This window comes from Pyrgilauda ruficollis, unplaced genomic scaffold (assembly GCF_017590135.1).
Source record: "Pyrgilauda ruficollis isolate IOZ18807 unplaced genomic scaffold, ASM1759013v1 scaffold23, whole genome shotgun sequence".
In the NCBI taxonomy this organism is placed as follows: Eukaryota; Metazoa; Chordata; class Aves; order Passeriformes; family Passeridae; genus Pyrgilauda; species Pyrgilauda ruficollis.
The window spans coordinates 7,053,321-7,072,314 of NW_024522539.1; the positions used below are offsets into that span (position 1 = coordinate 7,053,321).

An 18,994-nucleotide genomic window follows, 5' to 3' on the forward strand; every position below is an offset into this window, starting at 1 on the left:
CGGAGCCGCGGCCCGGCGGTCGCGGGCGGTCCCCGGCCCCATGGCCCAGCGCATCCTGTCGCTGGCGGCCGAGCAGGGCCCCGAGCGGCTGCAGGAGGCCCTGCAGGGCCTGACGGAGGGCGAGGTGGGGCGGAGAGCGGGGCCGGGCGGGAGCGGGGATGCGCCGCGGGCGGTGGCTCACAGCGCGCCCTTCTCTTGCAGCTGGGCGACATGGTGACCAGGCAGGCCCTGAAGGGGAGGGAGACGGCGGCTCTGCTGAGAGGGATTTTCAAAGGTGGGTGATGTGCTTGCTGCGCTCGGGGGGCCCAGCCCGTGCTCAGCAGCACAGGGAAGTGTCGCTTGTGGCGAGCAACCCGCTCGTCAGGGCTGTCACAGGGAAACGCGACATCCATAAATACGTGCGGGGAGACAGCAAACTGGACTAGGGTTGGGAAGAGCCCGCGGTAAGTGCGATTTGCTTTTGAGAGCCCTTAGGTAGCTTGCAGTAGCACTGAGCTGGCCAGGTGAGAGCCAATTGCCAAGCTGGTTCTTCTCCCAGTTTTGACACTTCCTGATCCCTGGGAACAGGTTGAGTGAACCACAGGATGTGCTAACAGGGTGGCTGACTATTTTATCCAAGTATCTCGTTTCCTGTTCTCTGGGGTTTTTTTATTTATTTTGTCAGATAGGTAAAACAGGAAGTTGCAGCCAGGTGACAGTTTATCCCTGCTGATTTCCTGTTGTTTAGCAACATGCTACTTGCATAACTTTTCTCCCCATTCTTTTGTCCCTCTCTTTGCTTGCTGCAAGGCTCCCCCTGTTCCCAGAGAAGCGGTGTTCTCAGGAGACTCCAGGTTTACAAGCACTGCGTCCCGCTAGTGGAGTCAGGGGACCTGCATTTGGGCAAGGTGTCTGAAATCATAGGACTGCTGATGCTGGAGGTAAAGCTGCTTTGGGCTGGCTTTCCTGGGCTCTGTTGAGTATAATTTCGTATGTAAATTGAGATACTTCACTAAACCACTGAGGAAAATTAGTTGTATCCTTTCCATGGATCTTTCCTAGACTAAATTAGCTGGTATTGGAATTGGCTCTGTGTGTGAACTTGATTATCTTTAGATAGTTAATCTCAGGCTCAAAACTCTAAACCTATAATCACATAATCTTGATTTATTGCTCTGTTCTGTAAAGAGATCTCAGGGCTGAATTTTTCCTTTAAGGGAGCATTTCCCTGTAAGAAATTCTGTCTTCTGCTGGGTTTTGGTGACAGTTTGGATGTGCACATGGAATTCTCTGCACTGCCTCAGGCTCTCTCCTGTTGTATGTTCTCCCAGGCCCGCCAGCTGCCAGGCCACGCGTTGGCAGAGCTTGCCAGCCTGTTTGTGGATGTCATTAAAGGGGGCAGCCTGACCAATGGGAAATCCTTGGAGCTGTTTTCCACTGTTCTCACGGCCCTGGCCAGTTCAAAGGAAAACCTGGCTTATGGGAAAGGTAACCCCCTATCAGCTCCTTCTCTGCAGCTTGTCCTCCCGTCCTCTGGAATCAACTCCTAAGACTTTTGTTTTTTCAGGTGAACTGAATGGGGAAGAGTTTAAGAAACAGCTGATAAATACCCTCTGCTCCAGCAAGTATGTATGTCTGGCAGGTCTGGGTCACGTGGCAAAATATTGTGTTTCACATTGTGCTTGGAAAAAGGCATCACCATGGGCTGTGTGTCCTGTCATCCTTGAATCTGTGCCCTCTGTGACAGTGTCTTCTCCAGCTGGGAAAGCAAGGGAGCAGCCTGTTCCCAGATCTTGTGAGACTGTTGCATGAACTGGTCTCAGGAAGTGCTTGTTTTTATTCCTTTTCTGGCATTTGTTATTAAAGGGGCTGGGGCACTTCAGAACTATGGAAATGTGGGTGGTTAGATTGGTGGTGATGATTTCTGGTGGAAATCTGGCTTCTAATTTTAGTATCAGAATGTAACAGGGAAATGGTGACATTGAATAATTGTGTAGGAGGGAAGAGCTCAATGATAGTCCAGCTTGCTCTCAATCTTCCAACATATCTTTGTTTTACCAGGTGGGATCCTCGGTGTGTAATACATCTTGCCAACATGTTCAGGTAATTATATTTCTCTTCAACATCCACTTGTGCCATGGTTCTGTCTGTGTCCTATTTCATAAGCAGTTTGGGGCAAGTACAAATAGGAGGTGTGACCATACCAGGCAAAGCACCATGGATGGTTGATCAGTGAGCATCCACACCAGATTTGGATGCAAAACACATGTGGGCATGGTGTTGTTGTTTTTATTCCATGTGTGAGTGAGCTGTGGCAAATAAATTTATGAAAAAAAAATCTTTGATTTGACAGGGATATTCCACTATCAGGAGAGGAGCTGCAGTTTGTGGTGGAAAAGGTCCTCAGGATGTTCTCCAAATTAGACCTGCAGGAAATTCCCCCTCTGGTCTATCAGCTGCTGCTGCTTTCTGCAAAGGTAAAAGCTCACGGGAGCTGGATTTCCCCCAGGTTTAGTCCAATAGAAAGAAAATGTCCAGAGTGATCTGTAATCTGGATTTTGGCAGGGATTCTGATTGCTCCCAAACCACGCTGTAGGGACGCAACAGAACATCCGTTTCCTCTAACTCCCTCTAGCCTGAACAAGCTGATTGCTCAGAGAAGGGTGGGATCTTGGTCTTCCTTGTGGGAAGAGAAGCAAACCTTTGGGAAATAAGGGATGAGCACAGAGCTAGCAGACAGCAGAGAGGATTGGGTTTTTTTTTTCAGTGTGGTTTTGCTCACTCTCTGTGATCTGCATGCTGCAATAATAGCTCATGCACTATGATTGTCTCCCGGGCTCTAGTCTGACTTGTACTGGGGATGTGTCATCTCCTGTGCTCTTCTCCAGAGCAGAGACTGCCAGGAACCTCTCTGCCCTTTGACAGGGTGATCTGGCTCTTTTCCTTGCTTCATTTGTGACCAAGTCAATGCTAAAATGATCCAAAGACAAATTATATGTGTGTTATAGAGGGTCATTTGGGTCCACTGGCCAAAATGTATTGTTAGATTTAAGGTTAGAAATTTGAAAGCCTTCCCAATTGATTAAAACATAAAGAATCCTTTCTAATTAATAACAACTTCAAAAGAAAAAAAAAGAAAGACAATCAGAACACTTGAGAGCTTGAGTTTCTTCCAGTTATTCTATAATGCAGTCAAAAGAAATAAGTGCAGTCAAAAGAAATATGAAAACTGGAAATCTGGAAATGGGCCATAGAGCAGTGCTCACCTGCCTTAGCAATTTATGGAGGGAAATGAAGGATACCCTGAGATTTGTGATAGGTGTGGGAATTGAGTGTTGTTCTGTGGGACACTGCAGGCCCTGCAATGGCTTAATGTAATGTCCTGCCTTGCAGGGCAGTAAGAAGACTGTTTTGGAAGGAATCATCAGTTTTTTCAATCAGCTGGATAAGAAACAGAAGGAAGAACAGAGGGTTCCAGAGTAAGTTCTTGCTCTGTCACCCCTCTCTTACTACCTGGGTATTTATAGTCACACTGCTCCTGCCGAGGGCTCCTTGAATTTGAACAGCTAAACCTTGTACAAGAACATCCTTCCTGATCCATAAGGAATGATTTCTGGCTTGGGCTGGCTTGTTATTTTCTGGTAAAACTTACAGGTCAGTGGACCTTGAGGTGGCCACAATGCCCCTGGACCAGCTCCGCCACGTGGAAGGCACCGTTATCCTCCACATTGTGTCTGTCATCAACCTGGACCAGGACCTGGGTGAGGAGCTAATTAGACATCTGAAGGTATGGCAAAGATGGAGCAGCCACTGTTCTTGAAATACTGAAGTAAAGTTTAAAAACCTAATTTATTATCTGGCCAAGGGATTTAATAATTTGTATGATTGCAGTCATGTTCTCTTAAGCGAGTGCTGTGATATGTTTGAAGAGACATGTGCCTGGCAGCTGCCTGAATTTCCAGGGTGTTTCAGTAAAGATAATAAGTTTTCTCACTGCTCCTTGCTGTTTCCTAGACTGAGCAACAGAAGGACCCTGGTAGAGCCCTGTGTCCCTTCAGCGTGGCTCTTCTGCTGTCAGTTGCTGTAAAACACAGACTGCAAGAGCAGGTATGTGCTTGGTAAGCTTGCTGAGAGCTTCCATGGGGATGCACTCTGCACTCCCTGTAAAGGAAAGGAAGCATGGTTAGGTCAGAGTCCCATCAGAATTAGGCTTAGAATGGTTTCAGGATGCTCGTGTGTAGGCAGTTAGATCATTGGTGTGCTGTACTTTACTGAATACTGTAAAAGACCCCAGAGCAATATCACAATTTTCCAGAGCAGTGATTCCAGTGGGTTGGTATTGTAGGATGAGAAGAAAAGCAGTCTATTTTTCTAATGTTTTGGCTCTGTGGTGGCCACATGAAGAGCATCTGGCAGCAAGTCACCCTTCTTGAGGCACTTAATGAGACTGGTGTATTTGTCCTGACAAAGAAGTGAGTTAAGATTTTTGGCAGGCTGTAGTGGAACTTGTGTCTGGCTGGTGCTCTTACTGGAACATACCCAAGACTATACAGGTCCCATTTCAAAGATCATTTCCTCACACGTAATGATTTTATGTTCCAGATATTTGATTTCTTGAAAACATCAATCACAAGAAGCTGCAAGGACCTGCAGTTCCTCCAGGCCTCCAAGTTTCTGCAGGATTTGTTTCCTCAACAATATGATATAACTGCTGTCATTCTGGAAGTGGTGAAAAATAGGTGAGTTGCTGCCACGTGCTGCAGAACATTCAATGGGCTTTAGAAGTGGGGAGAGTTTCAGCTTTGTTAAAACACTCTGGGATGCTAAATACTTCTGACCATGTGCTGGCAGGGATCAGTGTCAAAATCCAAAGGTTTTATCCCAGTTTTATATTAGCGAATTAAAAAAAAAAAACAAAAAAAAACAACAACATGTGGCTGTATAAATCTGCTCCTTCTACCTCAAATCTCAGGCTCTGGTGGTACAAAGGACTAAACTGATCAGGGCCTAATCTGCAGTGAGTCATGCTGCTGGCTGTAGTTTGTGTTCTGATCAAGGAATGAGGAGTAGGTTCTGTTTAATCTGGTTCACTGGTTAGTCCTTTAAACATCCTGTGGGATAGCTCTGGTCTGTCAACAGCTGTCCTTTAGTTTGATGGGAGGCATTCCTCTTCTCTTTTTCTCCAACTTGAAGATCTTGCCATCAGTAGGGTACCTGTGCATCCCAACTGTAGCCTGCTGTTATATTCAGGTCAGACCTGAGGGCACACCATTCCCAATGGTGAGGAAACCTTTGGGCTGGAAGGGAATTCTGATGGAGAACTGGGACTGCAGAGATGTGCTGAGCACCTGTCCCTCAGCTTAAGGACAATCACAGGCTTGTGAGGGCTGTCATCTTCCCTGCTGTCATCAAGTGTCTCTCACTGCTGCTTTGGACCCTGGAATGACTGCAGAAGATTTTACCTCAGCTCTAATCCAAACTTTCCTATGACTAACTTGTTTCTTTCCTCATCTATTTAATGTTTTCCCCAGTGCATTTGGCTGGGACCATGTTACTCAGGGCCTGGTGGATCTTGGCTTCAGCCTAATGGAATCCTATGAACCAAAAAAGCCCTTTGGAGGAAAAGCTGCTGATAACAGTTATGGCCTTTCAAAAGTGCCAGCCCAGCAGGCTTGCAGACTGGGAGCAAGTATCCTGCTGGAAACGTTTAAGGTAATGTAGGTTTTGGAGGGTTTTTTTGGAGGGGGGAGAACAATTCTGTTCCTATTCTATCCTGGTAAACGGTGTCAAAACCTTGCCTGCTATATCCATTGTGAGCGTTTTGCAAACAATACTTGATTTTGTCTCCTATTTGACCCTTTCCAGCTGGAAGAGGCCATCCTCATGAAGATCTAATTTTAATCTGTTACAGCTGTCATGATACTTGTGTAATCCCTATTATTATAAACGGTATTACAGTTTCCAAGAAACTGCAGAGGTAGAGAAGGTAGAGAAATTCAGAGGTACAAATAAAATCTGACAAGGTGGGATTGAAACCCATTCAACTTCACCAAACTGGTAAATTTTGATCCCACAGATGATTGGAACCATTATGTTCTGAGTGTACTCTGTGTGCCTTGATGTGCTGGTTTTGATTTTGCTGGGATGAAATTTGAATCAGTCTGTGTGGATTTAGCTGAAAGGGGACTTCTGGTGACCATCCTTGCTTACCTGTCAGATCTGGGTTTGCTTTGTACTGTACAATGCCTGTGCTGTGAAGTACAGGAATATCTTAAAGGTTTTGATTTTTATTTATTGTTCTTCCTCATTCAGGTTCATGAGCCCATCAGAAGTGATATTCTTGAGCAGGTCCTCAATAGAGTCCTCACAAAAGCAGCATCTCCAGTCAGCCACTTCATAGGTAACAGAAAAGAGAGAGAAATGTGCTCTGCTCTGTGGACAGTCACAACACAGCTCCTCAAAACTCGTTAGAAAATCACAGAATTGGGTTTGGGTTGGATGGGACCTTTGAAGGTCATCTAATCCACTGCCTTGGAATGAGCATGGAGATCTTCCACTAGACCAGGTTGCTCAGAGCCTCATCCAACCTGACCTTGAATGTTTCCAGGGATGGGGTATCCATCACCTCTCTGGGCAACCTGTGCCAATGTTTCATCACCCTCACTGTAAAAAATTTCTTCTTTATATCCACTTTGAATCTACCTTCTTTTAGTTTAAAACTATTAGCCCTATTCTTATCACAACAGCTACTGATAAAAAGTCTGTCCCTATCTTATAAACCTCATTTGACTACCAAAAAGCTACAACAAAGTCGACTTCTCCAGGCTGACCAGTCCCAACTCTCTCAGCCCATCTCCATAGCAGAGGTGCTCCAGCCCTCTGAGCATTTTTGTGCCACTCTGGACCTGCTCCAACAGGTCTCTGTCCTGCTTGTGCTGAGGGCCCCAGAGCTGGACACAGTACTCCAAGGGGGCTCTCACCAAAGTGGAGCAGAGGGGGAGAATTCCCTCCCTCAGTCTGCTGGCCAAGCTGCTTTTGATGCAACCCAGGATGGGATTTGGTTTCTGAGGTGCCTGCTGAAGTGACCTGAAGCCAAGAAAATCAGTTGTTCCTTCTCCTCTGACTGAGGTATCAGCTGCATCAGATTGCCTTGTATTCATCACAGGTGAAAAATATGTTTGCTGGCAGTTGCCATGGAACAGCTGATGTACAGAAAATCAGAATCATCAGTCAGTTGCCTGTTCCACATTCCCAGCCTTGCCTTCTCCTCGTCCTTGGGCTTGGGAACCACTGGGGCTGCTGGGATGTCAGTGCTGCAGCCTCTTCTCTTGCATCTCAGTGCCCTCTGGTGGGGTGAGGCACTTCAGCTGGGCTGGGAGCATTTTTATTGCTTGGTGTCTGCAGTAGACTCAGTTTGTCAATGACCTCTCTGTGTCATGGAAGGTCTTTGATTAGTCTGTAATTGTTAGCTCTACAGACATCTTCTGCTGAGGCTTTTCTGGCCCCTTGGCATCAGCTGTTCTTTTTGTCCTTTTATTTTTCAGACTTGCTGTCCAATATTGTTGTGTCTGCTCCTCTTGTGCTTCAGACTTCATCCTCCAAAGTCACAGAGACCTTTGACAATTTGTCCTTTCTGCCCATTGACACAGTGCAAGGGCTTCTCCGGGCAGTACAGGTAAAGCTTTGCATTTCTCCATGGATCTCCTTGCTGCTTCAGTTCCAGTGACAGCTCTGGGCCACAATTATATGCATGATCTGATAACCCTCCTCATGAAATAAGCCTTCATTCTCTGCTGTGGGTTGTTTGGTGTAGCATGGAACTGTTCTTCAAGCATGGATTTGCATGTGCCCTCTAGCAAAAAGCATATGGTGTGGTCTGGCACAGGACCAAAACTGCTCTGTGCTGACCTTTCATCTGGAAGATCCCCAGATGCTGCACCCTGTAGAAAATTAAATCTACAGAGTTTAGCTGAACAGCTGTAGCTGTCACGTTGATTTTTCTCCTTCCAAGCTCCATGTCAGTATTCCTCTTTGCCTGGGCTGAGATACTGCCCTGGTGTTTTAGCTTTCACCTGCTTTGTCCAACCTAGGGATAACAGTTATTTTCCTAAGCCCTTGCACTGTGTCCTCACTAACCTTCTGAGGTGTATCACTGCCACAGCTCTATGGGTTTTCTTGTCTATTTTAAAATGTTTTGGTCTTCCTACTGTACTGATGACAGTACTGGAAATGCAGGGCCAGATGGGCCTGAGGAAGATGAGCTCATATGCCCCAAGGGCTTGGCATGCCTTAGTGCTTTTCTCTCCAAAGGTTATTTTCCTTTCCAGCCTCTGCTAAAAGTCAGCATGTCAGTGAGGGACTCCCTGATACTTGTTCTCCAAAAAGCTATCTTTTCCAGGTAAGCTGGGGAGAGGATTCTTTGAAGAAATTTCTACAACTCATTTATGGTTTTGGAGCAGAAGTATTTTTTATTTTGGGCTAAGTGTCTTCTTACAGTGTTCTTCCCATAACTGGATAGTGACATCTCCTGTCCCTTTAGCCTGGAATTGTGGTCAGTCACAGCTCCACTGAACTGAGACACAAATCCCAACCCCCATCTGAATGAATGGGCTTTGCAAGTTCAGAAAGCTGTTGGAAACTCCAAATACATAAGCAAAATTAAAACCAATTCCAACATGTGGATAGCACAGCTGAATACATCCAGGAAGGAACTACTGATCAGAATGCTGAGCTGCCACATGCCTTCTGATCCCTTACAAGGTGTTGTCTTGGTCATGCTTTGAGCAAACCAGCAAATCCTGCTGTGATTGTAGACTGGATTTTGTTGGCCAGTGGCTGCCTGGTTATGAATATAGAATTCCAAATTTAAGATTATTCTTCAAAGCAAGGGACTTGGTCTTGGGAAAGACTTGGCGTTTCTATGAGTAAAGCAAAACACCAGGTTTTTATTAGGAATTTTCTAATTCTGAGGTCTGTGACACTCTCCTAGCTTTCAAGGGATATTTAATACTTGGGTCTTGGTCTGGGCTCTTTCTGAGTGCAAGCATTGTAAGACAGAAAGGAGATGGAATATAGTGAGAGTGTAAGCAGGGGAGTTTCCAGCAAACTGCCCAGCTCTTGACTGTTTGGGACTCTACTGATCTTTTGGGAAATACAGTTGTACAGGGCCCAGTCATTCTGTATTTGTGGCCTTTTTTTCATTGCTGAGTTGATATTTTATGTGCTTCTGAGCTTCTTGCTTCCACGTTTCCTTATGTAACCCTCTTTCCTGTCCCAATTCCCAGGCAGCTCGATGCTCGTAAAGCTGCAGTCGCTGGCTTTTTGCTCCTGTTAAGAAATTTTAAGGTTCTGGGCAGCTTGTCCTCTTCCCAGTGCAGCCAGGCCATTGGTGCCACTCAGGTGAGTGCTGTTCTGTGGCCACGTGAGACGGTCTGGTGTCTAAAACGCACTGTTTGAAACAACTCAAAAGGGAAGTGTTCCCCCAGAATGGAAATGCAGCTTTAGTAAGGATTAGTGCTGGAAATCCAGCGAGGATTTCCTTCATGTAAGGAAAGCTGTAGGAAGTGCAGTGTGCAAAAAGAAGCTGGCCTAGAGATATTGCTTCTCAGAGCCATTCTCTCTTACAGCACCAGTGCCCTGGGGAGCATTCCCACTGCTCCATGACAATGATGAGGAGCCTGGCAGCACCAGGACTACCTCAGTGATTGTTCAGGGGTCAGACCCTTACCACCTTGCTCCTGTGTTGTGATATTATAACCAGTATAACTGACTAATGTACCTTCTCAGGTCCAGGCAGATGTTCATGCCTGCTACAATTCTGCAGCTAATGAGGCCTTCTGCCTAGAAATCCTGGGCAGCCTGAGGCGATGTTTGAGCCAGCAAGCAGACGTTCGGCTCATGTTATATGAGGTAAACATGGTTTCTTCTGTTTCTTAAACAGCTACAGGCTCTTCTGTGGTCTGATTCTTCTCTAGCCTCAGGTAAATAACAATCATGTTATTGTGAAAAACAGCCTTTCAGCTCAGTTTTGTTCTTCATGGGACATGTGTAACATGTTTTCACTCCTTCTGTTGCTGTTTTTTTTGACCATTATGCACCCAAAGACACGTTGATGTATCTTCTTCAGCTCATGCATTGTTTAAGAGCAAAAACATGTCAAAGTCTGTCTTGCTGTGGTACGGCCTAGGGAATGGGAAACACCCAAAGACACGTTCTTCAGCTCATGCATTGTTTAAGAGCAAAAACATATCAAAGTCTGTCTTGCTGTGGTACGGCCTAGGGAATGGGAAGGATGTTTGATGCCCTGTGAGGAGGAGTGGTATAATAGGTACTGGTAGATGTGGAGCTGTTGAGAGTTAATTATGGGCCCCAAAGAAAACCCCATCTGGAGAGTATGGAGAAACTTCTTTTCTGTCTTTTCTCATCTTCCTTTCCAAGTTTCTGTAAAACTTGGCTGTCCTTAGGTCTGTTGTGATAGGTCTGTTATAAAGGGCCACTTTTGGGTGCATATCTTAGATTGTGTTATAACCATGGGGTACCACCTTGAGAAAAAAACCTGTACCAGTCAGAGAGGTTTTGTTTCCTTATCTTGGATTGGATTGACCTTTGATGAGCTGCAAGTTCTGGGTGTATTTGTCACTGTTGCTAGAAAACTTGTGCTTGCTTTATCCATCCACTGAGTTTTCTCAGTCTGCAGGATCTGTTGCCTCCTACAGTTTCCCCACTGGCTTGTTTTGCCTTTGAAGCAGGGTTTCACAGTTTGAAGTTGGATCTTGTGCTTGTGTTAAATAGCAGTGAAAGTCACTCTGGGCTTGATGCCACCGCTGCTAGGGAGATACAGCTTGTGAGAGGGCCCCTGTGAGGAAATTCATACTTTTTCTGATTCATACCTTCTTTCTGTGGTGCCTTTGCTTTGCCAGGTATGGAGTTTTACACTGAGTACATTGTTACTTCCTCATGGTTCCTTGTGGTGCCAAAGTGTCTTTGCAGTCTTATGACGCCAACTTCTTATGCCTGTGGTTCATTTTCTCTGCTGTGTCAGCCAACTTGTCCTTCCTTCCTGTCTCCAGGGTTTTTATGATGTCCTTCGCAGGAACTCCCAGCTGGCCAGCTCCATAATGGAAACACTGTTGTCCCAGGTAAAGTCCTGCTCCGTGGTGGGGCTGCAGAATTCTGCACTTCAACCAGTATGGCAAACAATTCAGGTTAAATATCGGGGAAATCATTTTCCCTCACACTGGAAACATGTTTGGGTGCTGTGACACTTCCCTAAGGAGGCATTCAAACCCCTGCTACGCTGAGAGAGCAGACTGGGTAAACATCTGGAGACAGGGTCATTTCCTACCACAGGGTGGAAGAGGAAGGATCTCTTGGAGCTCTTTCCAGCCCTTCTGTTCTTAGGTGCTGTGGAAAGTGTGAGCCCAGAGAAGTTCTTTGTGCTCTCCCTGTTCCTTAGCAGTGCACAGCAGTTACCCTCCCATAGTTCCCCAAGGATTTGTGCTGACACAGTAATTATTGTTGCTGTCTTCCCATCGGGAGAATACCCAAGTCCATGTGGGATCTGGGAGGATTAACTCATCCCCCAGCAGTGTTGCTCATGGCAACAAGACAATCACATTTCCTCAATCCATTGGACAGGCTGTGCTTTCTTTGAGACAAGTAATTTTCTTCCCTTTAATCATCCAAAGAGTTCATGCTGACTAATTCCAGCTTTCCCATGACAGTATAGGGTCTGAGAAAGGAACATGAACAGAGCCAAGACAGCTTTTGGGTAACAGGGCACTTCATAGTAAGTTGGTGTAAAATTTTATAGCATCATTATGTATCTATAACTTTCTATAGCAGCAGCAGCTATTGATCCTCACTGTTTAAAGGAGGGGTAACACTGCAGGTGGGGTGCAAGTGATGTTACTTGTTGAGGCAACAAAACAGCAAGTGGTCGTCGGCTAATCTTGTTTTAGGGCACTGACGTGTCCTGGCTGAGGTACAGGAGCAACTCAAGAAGGGATTTTAATCACCAGTAGAGCAGATGACGTGCCTCTTGTACTTGTACAGTCCCCTTATCACAGTGCCAGGTTTTGCTCTCTAGAATGGGGTACAAAGATGATTGTACTCTGTTTTCAAACATCCTAAGAGGCTCAGTTACCAAGTAACTGGTTATTTTTATTTCTTGTTTTCTGTGACAGATAAAGCAATATTACCTGCCCCAGCCAGACCTCCTGCCTCCACTCAAACTGGAGGGATGTATTATGGCTCAGGGAGATCAAATCTTTCTGCAAGAACCACTGGTAAGAGCTATATTGGTTGGCCACAGCTGCAAGCTCATCTGTTACTAGCATTTTAGTTGTCCTACATGAGCTGAATACCATGTGCTTCTTCAGCCTCTTCTAGCCTGGAGCAATTCCTTTAATAGCAACAGAGCTGGGCATCTCACCCCTGCCTCAGGCTATTTATTTGAGCTCCCCAAGCAAAGTGGTTGTGGGGACCTGTGTGAAAAATGCTCTAGGAATAGTGTTCTTCTGTTATCCTCCATTGAGTTCACCCTACGGGGTTTTTTCCCTCCTTTAACTTAATTCCACATAAAATAGTTGTGGGGTGTGTGTGTGTGTAGCAGGGGGAAGAATTTGTCCTTTGGTTTTGCTCCTTTGAAATTGCTGGAGATGAGACCTCAGTGATTTGTTGGAATTCCAAGGGAACAAATTTAAATTAATCATTTTGTTTTCCCCTAAGGAAGCTTGTGTGCAGCAGCACACCCAGGAAGGGTGCAGACACTTCAGTTGAGTGAGAGACCCTTTGGAAATTCCCTTTCCATCTTCTTCAGTACCTGAGGTGGCTGGGTGGAGGGAGCAGTGGGAGTTAAGTCATCAAGAAAAGCTCAGGCTCAGAGCACTGTCTGAAGCTGGAACTGAGTAGCTTTGTGTGAGATTACTGATCCCCTCAATTTGGGAACGAGGCATATCCTCAAGACTGAAGGCAGTCACAAAGGCAGCCACAGCTCTTTACATCCCACCAGAACAATCTGCCCCATGTCCACTGCTGCCAGTGACCTCCAGCTCAGAGGCTGAGTGTGACTGTGTGGCTGCTTCCTCCAGGCCCACCTGCTCTGCTGCATCCAGCACTGTCTTGCCTGGTACAAGAGCACTGTGCGTCTGTGCCAAGGAGCTGAAGATGACGAGGAGGAGGAGGAGGAGGGTGTGGGATTTGAGCAAAACTTTGAAGATATGTTAGAATCTGTCACACGACGAATGATCAAGAGCGAGTTGGAAGACTTTGAACTGGTAAATCAGATTTTCGGTTTGACTCAGTGGGAGAAGACGCCGAGTTCTTGTCAGTTTTTGAAAAGATTTTTCACTTGTTTCCTTTACCTCTCAGGATAAATCAGCAGATTTTTCACTGTCTTCTGGTGTCGGTGTGAAAAACAACATCTATGCCATTCAGGTGATGGGAATTTGTGAGGTTCTGATTGAATACAATTTCAACACTGGGAATTTCAGGTAAAACATTAAATCTTACCCTCTAGCACTAGCTGTACTATTATTTGCCCTGCTCGTTGGAGTACAGCCTCATTGCAGGCACAGGATGGTAGTGCCAACACAGAATCAGTGATCTGAGCGTGGCACAGCCACTCACAGAGCCTTGGGGAGTGTTTTCCTTTGGAATGTCATGTGCTGTGGGAGATGGGATCTGACATTTTTTAGAAGAGCAGGTTGAGGAGGATTGGGTGAGGTATACACTGTTAGGGAGGCAGGGAGATGTAACAGGTTTCATCATTTAGGCAGCATCATTGTGTAATTTGGCAGCTGAAGCTTCAAATGGGAAACTCCAAGAATGTATTTTCTCTGTTAATGCTTTCTACTATTTTATTGCAGTAAGAACAAGTTTGAGGATGTCCTAGGCCTGTTTACATGTTACAACAAACTCTCTGAAATCCTGAAGGAGAAAGCTGGAAAGAACAAATCTGCCTTGAGCAACAAAACTGCACGGAGCTTCCTGTCCATGGGTTTTGTATCTACTCTGCTCACAGCTCTGTTCAGGTGAGAAGGTGTCCAATCCTCTGTGGAGCCGAGCCAGACATCAATTCAAACCATGTGTTAGTGTGCTTGGAAAGGCTGGTGCAGCTCTAATTCTCTGAGTGTTCACTACAAGCTACCAAAACAACAGGTCTTTTCCACCCTCAGTTCAACCAGAGATTTTATTTGCAAATGCATATTAAATTTTGGATCTCATAGGCCATCCCTGAGCTTCCAGTGTGCATCCCCAGTTCTCTGACAGTTCTGGTCCTGCAGGGACAATGCCCAAAGCCACGAGGAGAGCCTGGCTGTGCTGCGCTCCAGCACGGAGTTCCTGCGCTACGCTGTCAGCGTCGCTCTGCAGAAGGTGCAGCAGCTGGAGGAGACGGGACAGACGGACGGACCAGACGGACAAAATGCAGAGAAGATGTTCCAGAACCTCTGCAAAATCACGCAGTGAGTCAGTGTGGCACGTGGAGACATCAGCAGTGCATTTGGGGGATTTTTTGATTCTCAGGTAGGGTTTGAAAGAAGAATGCAGTCCATAACTGTTCCAAACTGTTGTTGTTGCTGGGTTGAGGGCAGTGCCTTTCAGTACTCCTGAGAAATCAAGTGGAAGCACTACAGTTTCTGTGCCATAGTGAGTGATACAGCTTTAATAACTTGGCCTGGAAGAACCAAATACCATCAAACATTTTCAGGCTCTTTCTGACTTCTTGTTCATCACTCATTGTCACAGAGAAGGTAAGATGATTACAGGCTGGATTCTTGAGGCCTCTGGAATGCAGCAAAGTTAAAATTCACTTGGGGCTACAGAACAAAACAGATGTATGAGGGACACAAGCTTTAGAAATCATTTGTTTAGGACTTCTGCAAGATGCTTGAAGACATTCATGCATCTAATCCTTTGGAAATCCAAGAATGTGAACCATGTAAATGTCTTTTGGAATCTAGGTCATATCTGCATGGGGTCTTTTCAGAGCCCAGTCAGCAGAGAGCACAAAATGCAAATTACCCCTGCCATGCATAATGCCGGTTTTGTGTCTCACCCCAAATAATAGAGGCTATTTTTGTTGTAGTCATTAGGACTACATGTGAGCTACATGTTTTGCGTGATTGGACATTGAAATAGAATAAGATCGTCTGTGCAGGCAACAGAACTAATGAGAAGAAAGGAGAGGGAACAAAAAGGGGAAGAAGTGGGGTTAGGGAAGCAGGAAAAAGATGTTTGCCTACAAACAGAAAAGTCTTCTTTGGGCCAAACAATTTTGCTTTCCTCACAGCTTTTTACTTTGCTTTGCCTGCCTTTACCTTTCTGATTTTATTTATAGAGAGCCCTGTAGTGAATTCTGACATTTCACGGAATCAAACTGCCACAAGTAAAGCTCTTTTTGTCACTGGTAGATTTGACACCAGTGGTCAGGGTAGTCTGAGAAAGAGGGAAAGCAGGGTGGAAGAAATGAGTGTAAAAAGATGGACTTGAAATGGGATTGGAAGGTCCCTTGGCATCTGGAAAGAATTAAATTATTTAGCTGTGCAGGAAGAATGCAGTAGCTGTTTTGCTGACATTGAAATAAAATCGTAAAAAAGATCTGTTCCCCACCATTTTCTATAGGTAAAAGACCTTCCAGTTTAGTTACATTAAAAATGGGATCCTAAGAGTAGATCTAGTTCTTGCCCTGTGCAGCCTGCTTTACTGGAGTAAATCTCATCTCCCATCCCACAGGGTTCTGCTTTGGAGGTACACTTCAATTCCCACCGTTGTTGAAGAATCAGGCAAGAAGAAAGGCAAAAGCATTTCACTTCTGTGCTTGGAAGGTTTGCTGCGGATCTTCAACACGGTGCAGCAGCTGTACCCTGCCAAGATCCCCCAGTTTCTGCAAGCCCTGGGTAGGCACATGGTACCATTCTGCCCTGGTTTCTACCCTCCAGGTTCCAGCCCATGTGTGGGCAGGTAGGGACCCAGCACCCTTTATCCATGGCTAGGGAGAGATGGGTCTGGTTCTTGTTTCTCAGCAACAAGGTGAGCTTAGTAGCATAGATTTTCACACCAGAGACAGGTTCTAGAGATATATTTTACCTGCCTTTATAGAGCTCTCAGTCTGTCAGCCGAGGATAGCTGGGGTCTGACACAGCATTCATCTATTTGAAGTTTGCCTTTAGCATGTTTTTCGGCTCACCGTGGTTCTGCAGTCTGTATTCCTCCTCTAGCTGTGAGCAGTCTTTCCCACTTTTGGAAATAAATCCTGTATTCTGCTCTTGGCATTTAGCTTTTTTTCTGCACCTTTCTGTCTCTGCCAGATATTACTGATGGTGACGCAGAAGAAACGGATATTAATGTCACAGAGAAAGCTGCCTTCCAGATCCGACAGTTTCAGGTGAGTATCACTGTGTGCTGCAAGTGTTCCAAAGCATTTGGGATTCTGGCAGCAAACACTGCTAGCTCTCTGTTGCTTGACCACAGGGTTGAGTATGTGATAGCAACTGTGGCACTGATTCACTAGCAGTTCAGAAAAGTTTCTGATCCCTGAGGAAAGCTTCTTTAGGGTGGGTGGATGTACATGTGTGTTTACAGAACTCTGGGTTCTTCAGTGCAGCATAAACTTACCTGAGTACTCTAAAAGTCACACTGACCATATGCAGGCTGTATGTAAGCACTCCTATCAAAAATCAGCACTTGTTCTTGAGAAGAGTCCTGTTTTTGTACTCTTTGTCATTCTCCTTGCTGCTGATCCCTTTATCTGCTTGTAGCTTCTGGTTATTTGCTTATGCAACACATATTCACACTCAGGGAGTGTTTTCCTTCCCCTCACCAGAGGTCCCTGGTGAACCAGCTCAGCAGTGCTGAAGATGACTTCAATGCCAAGGAAATGCAGTCACTCATCACTGTTCTCTCCACATTGTCCAAACTCCTGGACCCAGGCTCACAGCAGGTACTCCTCAGCCTTCACCTGGTGGCTGGGTGTCATAGCCATGGCTGTGGGAAGGAGATTATCAGATGGGGTTGGCATCTGTGGGCTCTGGCATGTATGTCCTGCCTCCTCCCACTGACCACACCAGGTTGAAGGGACAGTTCTGTTACACTGTGAAGGGCTCTCCTGTCACACATCTGCAAGGACACTTGAGAAAAAGTTGTCTTGCTGTCCCACTCCTGCCTTTGGGCACCTGAATGATTTGTTTGCCTGAGCAAGGACTCCTAACATAGCCTAGTTGTGGTGTGGCCTCCAGCTGGGAGTAGAGGCAAAAAAGGCCAGCAGACTTGTGTCCAGTCCAAACTGGCTGAGTGCCTAATTCCTTCCATGCAAGGAGTCATTTTCTAAAGTGCCCCAATTTTACAAGCTAGGAACTGCACTAACTGTGCCAGAAGTCTGGAGTCATCATTTACCTTAAATTAAATGGAGCTGTTACTCTGTCCAAGGGGATGTATAGCCATTACCCTGGGTCCTGGGTCTCAGTTTTTGACTTGTTAGTAGGCTAAGTGTCCCTTGTGGAACTTGACAGAGCACAGCTGGGTTCTCTACTCATCTTCCTCTGCTATGATTCATTGTCTTGGATTTCTATTACTAGTAGTAGTTTTGTGGTTTGAATTCTGTTTCAAAAAGTCATGGTACGTTTTCTCCTCTTAAATAGTTCCTTCAGTTCCTGACTTGGACAGTCAAAGTTTGCAAAGAAAATGCTCTTGGTAAGTAAGCTTTGAGGAGCATGTTTAGATGTGATGTGTCAGGTCTGACATTAGACCCTTACTTGCTCTGTCCTGGTTTTACCTCTTTGTCAAGATACATTCAGGTCCCATTCTGTGGCAGATTGCCACAACATTGTGATAGAAGTACAAATTTTAGAGAGGGAGCTCAATCTCTAAAACTATTAGCATTTCTGAAGGAAAGGAAGCCACTCACATACTTGACTTTTCTCCCTTGTTATTTAGGCTCAAATCAGGATTTATACTCTGGAAAAACAGTACTCTTGCCAGGGTTTGTATTGCGCTTCCTCAGTGCTTTTGGTCACCATTTTCCTATGACCCAACAGATCCAGTGGGCCATAGCTCCCCTTGCACTAATTCAAAGGATGCCTGATGTTTTAAACCCTGCTTTTGTAGCTGGGGTATTTTGATGGGATTTTCACCTACTGCTGAATCCATACTGCATCTGAGACTTCAGCTCACTGGATGTCTGATGTTCCTAAGTAGCTAGGCAAGCTCTGCAGCTGGCACTGTGTCACTTTCTCTTCCCCACAGAGGATATTTCTTGCTGCAAGGGCTTGCTGTCCCTGCTCTTCAGTGTCCACGTTCTCTACAAGAGCCCTGTTGGTCTCCTGCGGGAGCTTGCACAAGACATCCACGCCTGCCTGGGAGATATAGATCAGGTATGATGCAGGAGCAGCTGAGCTCTTCCTCACATAGTGCTGTCAGAATTGAGTGCATCTCTAGTGCAAACTGTGTGACAGCAGTTCAAGTCTTACCAGAATTAGTTTTCTCTCCTCTGCCCAGGACATAGAAGTGGAGGGTCGGTGCCATTTTGCCGTGGTGAATGCCAAGACTGCAGCCCCCACTGTCTGTGTGAGTCAGAACAGCATGTGTGTGACACCTGCCGTGTCCAGGGCTACTGTGCTTGGAGCAGCTTGCAGGTTCCCGTTGTGCCAAACTCCTCCAAAAACCTGTTTTGTTATTGGTTTCTGTCTCAGCTGCTGGTTCTGGGTCAGGTGGATAAGGTCCTTGAAGAGGTGGATTGGCTTATCAAGAAACTCACCAGTCTGGGGTCAGACACATCAGGTAATGAAAGTGGTCCAGTTCTTACTGTTACAGCTTTGTCAAAAACAGGTGAAGACAGAGCAAAAATATATTTGAGGATTTTGAGATAGCATCATCTGAGGTGAGGTTAAACTCTCCCTTGAGCTGGTTCCACATGAACAAAGTAAGATAAGGGTGTTGTCATAAAATCTCTCCAGTGATTGTTTTCCCCTTACCCCACTGGGGCTTTATGCATCAGACACAAGGATGGTCTTTTGTG

At 45.7% G+C, this 18,994-nt stretch overlaps 1 protein-coding gene across 1 annotated transcript in view; it reads left to right on the top strand.

Annotated features, from left to right (window-relative positions):
• FANCI (FA complementation group I) overlaps positions 1-18,994 on the top strand; it is a 23,549-nt gene continuing 4,555 nt past the window's right edge. The window contains exons 1-30 of the mRNA XM_041469089.1: positions 1-124; positions 202-274; positions 790-920; positions 1,311-1,467; positions 1,547-1,604; positions 2,041-2,082; positions 2,333-2,456; positions 3,373-3,458; positions 3,634-3,766; positions 3,994-4,086; positions 4,582-4,718; positions 5,511-5,691; positions 6,292-6,379; positions 7,524-7,654; positions 8,307-8,377; positions 9,264-9,378; positions 9,766-9,888; positions 11,049-11,117; positions 12,165-12,266; positions 13,071-13,256; positions 13,351-13,472; positions 13,848-14,012; positions 14,265-14,444; positions 15,715-15,878; positions 16,290-16,366; positions 16,805-16,921; positions 17,619-17,670; positions 18,223-18,350; positions 18,475-18,543; positions 18,669-18,756. Coding sequence (XP_041325023.1) covers positions 41-124; positions 202-274; positions 790-920; positions 1,311-1,467; positions 1,547-1,604; positions 2,041-2,082; positions 2,333-2,456; positions 3,373-3,458; positions 3,634-3,766; positions 3,994-4,086; positions 4,582-4,718; positions 5,511-5,691; positions 6,292-6,379; positions 7,524-7,654; positions 8,307-8,377; positions 9,264-9,378; positions 9,766-9,888; positions 11,049-11,117; positions 12,165-12,266; positions 13,071-13,256; positions 13,351-13,472; positions 13,848-14,012; positions 14,265-14,444; positions 15,715-15,878; positions 16,290-16,366; positions 16,805-16,921; positions 17,619-17,670; positions 18,223-18,350; positions 18,475-18,543; positions 18,669-18,756 — 3,346 coding nt within the window. The 5' untranslated portion in view covers positions 1-40. The remainder of the gene's footprint in view (positions 125-201; positions 275-789; positions 921-1,310; positions 1,468-1,546; positions 1,605-2,040; positions 2,083-2,332; positions 2,457-3,372; positions 3,459-3,633; positions 3,767-3,993; positions 4,087-4,581; positions 4,719-5,510; positions 5,692-6,291; positions 6,380-7,523; positions 7,655-8,306; positions 8,378-9,263; positions 9,379-9,765; positions 9,889-11,048; positions 11,118-12,164; positions 12,267-13,070; positions 13,257-13,350; positions 13,473-13,847; positions 14,013-14,264; positions 14,445-15,714; positions 15,879-16,289; positions 16,367-16,804; positions 16,922-17,618; positions 17,671-18,222; positions 18,351-18,474; positions 18,544-18,668; positions 18,757-18,994) is intronic.